Source organism: Lucilia sericata, unplaced genomic scaffold (assembly GCF_015586225.1).
Source record: "Lucilia sericata isolate MDLA Ls3-8-SP2 unplaced genomic scaffold, ASM1558622v1 Contig000691F_arrow, whole genome shotgun sequence".
NCBI classification, from domain to species: domain Eukaryota; kingdom Metazoa; phylum Arthropoda; class Insecta; order Diptera; family Calliphoridae; genus Lucilia; species Lucilia sericata.
Genome location: NW_023994694.1, coordinates 173,245 through 180,000, shown reverse-complemented (window position 1 = coordinate 180,000; position 6,756 = coordinate 173,245). Strand labels below are relative to the sequence as shown.

The 6,756-nt window shown below is 32.0% G+C and overlaps 1 protein-coding gene across 1 annotated transcript; it reads left to right on the top strand.

Moving 5' to 3' along the window:
* The first annotated feature begins 2,067 nt into the window (after positions 1-2,067).
* LOC119607388 (pre-mRNA-splicing factor ATP-dependent RNA helicase DHX16) lies at positions 2,068-5,277 on the top strand. Its single transcript, XM_037961269.1, has 7 exons — positions 2,068-2,488; positions 2,554-2,690; positions 2,746-3,062; positions 3,132-3,348; positions 3,412-3,680; positions 3,738-4,501; positions 4,564-5,277. Exons 1-7 carry the CDS (start codon positions 2,145-2,147, stop codon positions 5,189-5,191), a joined length of 2,676 nt encoding a protein of 891 aa, XP_037817197.1. The 5' UTR covers positions 2,068-2,144; the 3' UTR covers positions 5,192-5,277.
* Positions 5,278-6,756: the final 1,479 nt, after the last annotated feature.

The window sequence follows — 6,756 nt, the reverse complement described above, 5'->3', positions numbered from 1 at the left end:
TATCTATCTATCTATCTATCTATCTATCTATCTATCTATCTATCTATCAATCTATCTATCTATCTATCTATCTATCTATCTATCTATCTATCTATCTATCTATCTATCTATCTATCTATCTATCTATCTATCTATCTATCTGTCTATCTATCTATCTATCTATCTATCTATCTATCTATCTATCTATCTATCTATCTATCTATCTATCTATCTATCTCTATCTATTTATCTACCTACCACCATCTATCTATCTATCTACCTATCTATCTAACTGTCTATGTACAATGTACATACTTATGGATGTGGTATAGGGTATAGAATTCTTTATAGTTCAGATTTCATTTATAACGCGAGACCAAAAATAATCAGATTTTCATATAACCTGTTTTTAGCAATATTTGCGAGAGATTGATCGATTATATTTACTGGATAAACTTACAGTTTCTCTCTGTAATGTCTGATTGATGTGATATATGACATACATATGTATACATACATATATATATACTGTAAAAAAAGTGAATACAATTATGAAAATACAAAGGGACCAGCATTTCACATGCAAGTTTAGCTGTGTGTTTGTTGCTGAATCTGAACTAAATATGTTTGAGTCGTGATCACTTAGTAGGCAATTGAATGTCAGCTAAACCAATTACCGGAAAAATGTTATTATCATGTAAGTTAAATGATAAATTAATACATACATATGTGTATTCTGCAAGAATAACGGTTAAAATTTATCAAATTTAAAATTTATAAAAAATACAAATTCTCTTATAAAAGTGAAACTTGTAGTGTTTATTTTCAGAGTATTTCTATTAAATTTAGTAAAAACGATGCATTAATGCTAAAATTTACACAAGTAGTAGTTGAAATCCTCTTTTTTATATCAAACATTTTTATTTAAACTTATTATTTGTTTAATGCTAACATATTTGACGGTTTGTTAATTATACCTATGTTTCAAACTGTAACCACAAAGTCTACATCTCAATTACCAACAGTTCAAATAAAAGTGATTTATTGAGAGAATAAATTTGCTTTTCCGCAGCATGATCATACAATTATTTAGGGAATTTGTAACTAAAACAAAGGGGGACTTTGTGTATTTGATACTATGTACATACATTGAACATACTTTGCTGCACAGTTTAATTAAACTAATATAGGAAATAAATGTATACAGTGACTATAGTATGACTACACAGCATTAACCCCTTGAATATTTGACATCATTTTGTTTAAACATAATATGGGGGTGAGTGGGGTGTTTGTACGATCAACAAAATTATGATAAATGCCATAAAATGCAGACCGATGGAAAAATTGTATACAAAATATTAAGAGGAGAACATAAACATACTGTAAATTTAAAATTAAACCATCCAATGTTTAAAATATAAAATGAGCTACAGTAGGGCAGAAGTAAAACAAAATTAAAACTAAATCTCTTATTTGTGATGGAATCATGAGGTTTCTGAACATACCTTAAAGCCAGTTTAGACTATACCACAAGTCAAAATTTAGTTTACGGATGTAATCAAACCATCTTAATTTTTTTAAATAAATAAAAACACAAGCACATTTCTTTTGTTTTTCTTTAATACTTAAAGTCTTTCATTGTACCACAACTAATATGATCTGTCGAAATTTGCATTATTTATTTAATTATTTATTTATTTATTTATCAAAAATATAAAAAAATCATGAAATCCTCAAAAACCTTTTATTCATTGATTTACCCCACCAAATATTGACGCAGAATAAAAATTCTGAGAAACGGTATCATAATGTACATACTTTATGGGGTTACAAAATGTATTATGGATAGCAGTACAAACAAAATGACAATCTAATATATAACCTTTTCATGAAGGTATGTATAGAAATCACCTGTTTTTTTAATAAATAATACATACTCATTAATCCACTCTCCCACAAACTAAAAAATTCAACAACAAAAGTTTATGAAAACCCACTTAAAAAAACGCCATTTAATTTGTTAACAATATGGCATCTCTAATGCACAGCTGTATATGTTTATCGATTATTATCGTTTATTTGTTTTGTTTACAAACACATCTCTAATGATTGTGGGTTAAAAACGTTTAAACGCTGCCGCAAGTTGGAATACCATTGAAATCATGTCCAGAAATCGTAAACGCGATGCTCAAAGTAGCAGCTCCGAAGAAATTGACAGTGAGGAGGAGACACGACGTAAAGATTTAAAGGAAAGAGATGAATTTGCCGAAAGACTAAAGAAAAAAGATGAAGGACGAACACGCAAAGTACTGGAGTCTAGCTCCAGTCGTAAGGCAATTGAAGAAGCTGCTAAGCGTTTAAAATTAGAACATGATGATAGAGATAAAATTTTGCCACAATTACGTATACAATCGAGAAGAAAGTATTTGGAAAAACGGAAAGAAGATAAAGTGGCTGAATTGGAAGCGGATATATTGGATGATGAATATTTGTTTGAGGAGTCGGTGTAAGTTGAATGAAAAAAGAAAATGTTAGTTAACTATTTCAACTAAATTATGTAATTTATTACAGTTTAACCGACAAGGAGCGTCAGGAAAGAGAATACAAGAAGCAATTGTTAACCATAGCCAAGGAACATGAAAAGGCACGTGAATTGGAACGCATACAGCGTTATCATATGCCTAGAGATTTAAAAAAGGGAGAAAAAGGTAGATTGTTATAAAAATATTAATATAAACCATGTTAAAGTATGAATATTTGCAGAGGAGTATGTGGAAGTTGATGAAAATGAAAGACTACCCAATTCCGAACAAAAAAAATGGGAGGCAGAACAATTGGCTTCAGCCAGATTTCAATTTGGTGCTAAAGATGCTAAAGCTCAAGAAGAATATGAACTTTTACTAGATGATCAAATCGATTTCATACAAGCCCTTACCATGGACGGTTCAAAAGATAAAATCTCAAAAGAACCTGAAATGACAGAAGCAGAACGTAAACGTATGACTATAGAGGAAACACGTAAATCTCTACCGGTGTATCCCTTTAAGGAGGATTTAATAACAGCCATTAAAGAGCATCAAGTAAGTGTAAAAGCTAAATAAAGTTATAAAAGGAAAAAAGTTTAACACCTATGTATATGATAAAAATAGATTCTCATAATTGAAGGAGAAACTGGTTCGGGTAAGACAACACAAATACCACAATTTTTGGTGGATGCAGGTTTTACAAAAGATAAAAAGAAAATTGGTTGTACCCAACCACGTCGTGTGGCGGCTATGTCTGTGGCGGCACGTGTGGCCGAAGAAATGGGTGTTAAATTAGGCAATGAAGTAGGCTACAGTATACGTTTTGAGGATTGTACTTCGGGTAAGTAGTTAAATAAAGTTTCTTTTTATTCATTACTAATTTGTTATTAAAACGTTATTTTAGAAAGAACTGTTTTAAAATACATGACTGATGGTACTTTACATAGAGAATTTTTGTCAGAACCAGATTTAGGTTCTTATAGTGTTATGATTATTGATGAGGCTCATGAACGTACCTTACATACCGATATTTTATTTGGTCTAGTTAAAGATATAGCACGTTTTCGTCCTGAATTAAAATTATTAATATCAAGTGCCACTTTAGATGCTGAGAAATTTTCACAATTCTTTGATGATGCTCCCATATTTCGTATACCAGGCAGAAGATATCCAGTGAGTTAAAGCTATTAAAATAATTACTTTATTATTAATATTGTATCTTATCTATAGGTGGATATATTTTATACTAAAGCTCCAGAAGCTGATTACATTGATGCTTGTTGTGTGTCCGTTTTGCAAATTCATGCTACTCAACCTCTGGGAGATATTTTAGTGTTCCTTACGGGTCAAGATGAAATTGAGACTTGTCAGGAGATTCTGCAAGATCGTGTTAAACGTTTAGGCTCTAAAATTCGCGAACTGGTTATAATACCGGTCTATGCAAATTTACCCAGTGACATGCAGGCGAAAATTTTCGAACCCACTCCTCCCAATGCCCGCAAAGTTATTTTGGCCACCAATATTGCTGAAACTTCTCTAACCATAGACAATATTATTTATGTTATTGATCCTGGTTTTGCTAAACAGAATAATTTCAACTCTCGCACAGGCATGGAATCCTTAATGGTTGTGCCGATTTCAAAAGCCTCAGCTAATCAAAGAGCTGGTCGTGCTGGACGTACAGCACCAGGAAAATGTTTTCGTTTATATACCGCCTGGGCCTACAAGCATGAATTGGAAGATAATACAGTGCCCGAAATACAACGTATTAATTTGGGAAATGCTGTACTAATGCTTAAAGCTTTAGGCATAAATGATTTGATACATTTTGATTTTCTGGATCCCCCACCTCATGAAACTTTAGTGTTGGCTTTAGAGCAGTTGTATGCTTTGGGCGCATTAAATCATCATGGAGAATTAACAAAATTAGGCAGACGTATGGCCGAATTTCCAGTAGATCCTATGATGGGGAAAATGTTGCTGGCTAGTGAAAAGCAAGTATTGGTATCTAAAAAAAACCTTAAAAACATTCTTAACACACAATTTTTCCTTACAGGTACAAATGTTCCGAAGAATTGGTGACCATAGCAGCTATGCTTTCGGTTAATAGTGCAATTTTCTATAGACCCAAAGACAAAATCATACATGCCGATACAGCACGTAAAAATTTCAATCACATACACGGCGATCACTTATCTCTTATGCAGGTTTACAATCAATGGGCCGAAACAGACTACAGTACCCAATGGTGTTATGAGAATTTCATACAATATCGTTCCATGAAGAGAGCACGCGACGTTCGTGAGCAATTGGTGGGTCTAATGCAAAGAGTTGAAATCGATATGGTCTCCTGTTTGCCAGAAACAATTAATATACGCAAATCAATAACAGCTGGTTATTTTTATCATGTGGCACGCCTATCGAAAGGTGGTAATTACAAGACAATTAAACACAATCAAACAGTAATGATCCATCCAAATTCATCTTTATTCGAGGAGTTACCACGCTGGGTACTGTATCATGAGCTGGTATTTACAACGAAAGAATATATGAGACAAGTAATAGAAATCGAAAGTAAATGGTTGTTGGAAGTAGCGCCACACTACTATAAGGCCAAGGAGCTGGAAGATTCAACAAATAAAAAAATGCCTAAAGGACAGGGTAGAGCTACAATGACTGAGTAATGTTTTTGTCTGGGGAGTGCCGAAATAAAGAGTTTACATGTTAGTTTTTTTGTAAATATATGAATAAAGTACATTTTTGTAAAAAAGTTTTTTTTTTAATTTTTTAAGATGTCTCTAAAATAAAGAAACAAATTTCGAAAATTTTTAAATAAAAAGAGCTACAGTCAAAGAATAAATGCTACAGTCATCAAATTTTGTATGAAAAGCATTGACATCCATATGAACACATGAGGATTAAATGGGCAGCCTAGCTTTAGTGGGCGTGGCTCCTCCCATATAAAGAAAACTTTCGGTGACACTTTAGTATCAATATGACTGTTTGGGACAAAAAATGGGCAGACTAGAAATAGGGGGTCCCATCCCATACTGATTGAATACAAAAATTTTATAATTTTGGACGAACTACTGTGACATCCATGTGAATATTTGGGTAATAAATTGGCGGACTAGATTATGAGTTAGAATCTAGCTATTGGAGCTAGAGTCTTTAAATTTTGTACGAAGAATTTTAACATCCATTCGAACATTTTATTAGGGTGGCCTGTAACCTCCATATGACTTAAGTACAAAAATTCATATATCTGGGAAACTATTAGAGCTAGAATCTTAAATTATGCACGAAGAACTCTGATACTCATGTGAACATTTGGGTAATAATTTAGCGGACTTTCAATAGGGGTTTGGCACCTCCCATTTGAATTAAATATAAAAATTCGTATATCTGGGAAACTGTTAGAGCAGTTAGAGTTAGAGAGGGTAGCAAAGCACACAATTTTCGATAGTTTTCTACAAAAAAAAAGTAAAATCTTCAAAGATTTTCTAAAATTTTAAAAAATTGTCAAAAAAAAGTTCGAAAATTGAAATTTTCTACAAAAAAAAAATTTCGAAAAATTTCCCTAAAATTAAGAAGTTTTTGCAAATTTTTCATAAAATTGAGAAATTTTCTATATAAAATCTAATTGAATCTGCAAAGATTTCCTATAAATAGTTATTCGAAAATATTCTTTAAGTAACGAAATTATTTAAAAAATTTTTGCATTTAGAAACTTTTTCGTAAAAAGAAAGTAAAACTCACCTTTTTTCAGCCCTGTTCAAATGATTTTCTGAAGGGACACTTGCATGGGACCGACCGCACCCATGTTATAGACCGATCATGAAAAAATCTTGAAATAGAATTTTTGTATACCAAACTAATATTTGTGCCAAATTTTGTATCAATAGCTTTATTTGGTAATGAGTAATGTGCGTATAAGGGATTTTCGTAAAAGGACCTTGTATGGGAGCTAGGACCAATTATGCATATAAAGACAAAATTTCAAAATTCTGTATCTATATCATTATTTGGCAATGAATATTGTGCATTTAAGTGATTTTCGGGAGGTGACCTTGTATGGGAGCTGTGACCAATTATGGACCGATCGGAAAAAACGTCCATACTAATATTTCTGTATATATGAGCAATATTTGTATCAAATTTTATATGAATATCTTAATTTAGTAATGAGTTATGTGCGTTTAAGTGATTTTCGGAAGGGGACCTTGTAAAGGAGCTATGACAAATTATG

Bases quoted from the DNA above. Each gene is read 5' to 3' on its own strand.
- LOC119607388 (XM_037961269.1), top strand. From the start codon at position 2,145: ATGTCCAGAAATCGTAAACGCGATGCTCAAAGTAGCAGCTCCGAAGAA. The intron at 2,691-2,745 runs GTAGATTGTTAT...GAATATTTGCAG, and splicing joins TTTAAAAAAGGGAGAAAAAG to AGGAGTATGTGGAAGTTGAT. The intron at 3,349-3,411 runs GTAAGTAGTTAA...ACGTTATTTTAG, and splicing joins TTTTGAGGATTGTACTTCGG to AAAGAACTGTTTTAAAATAC.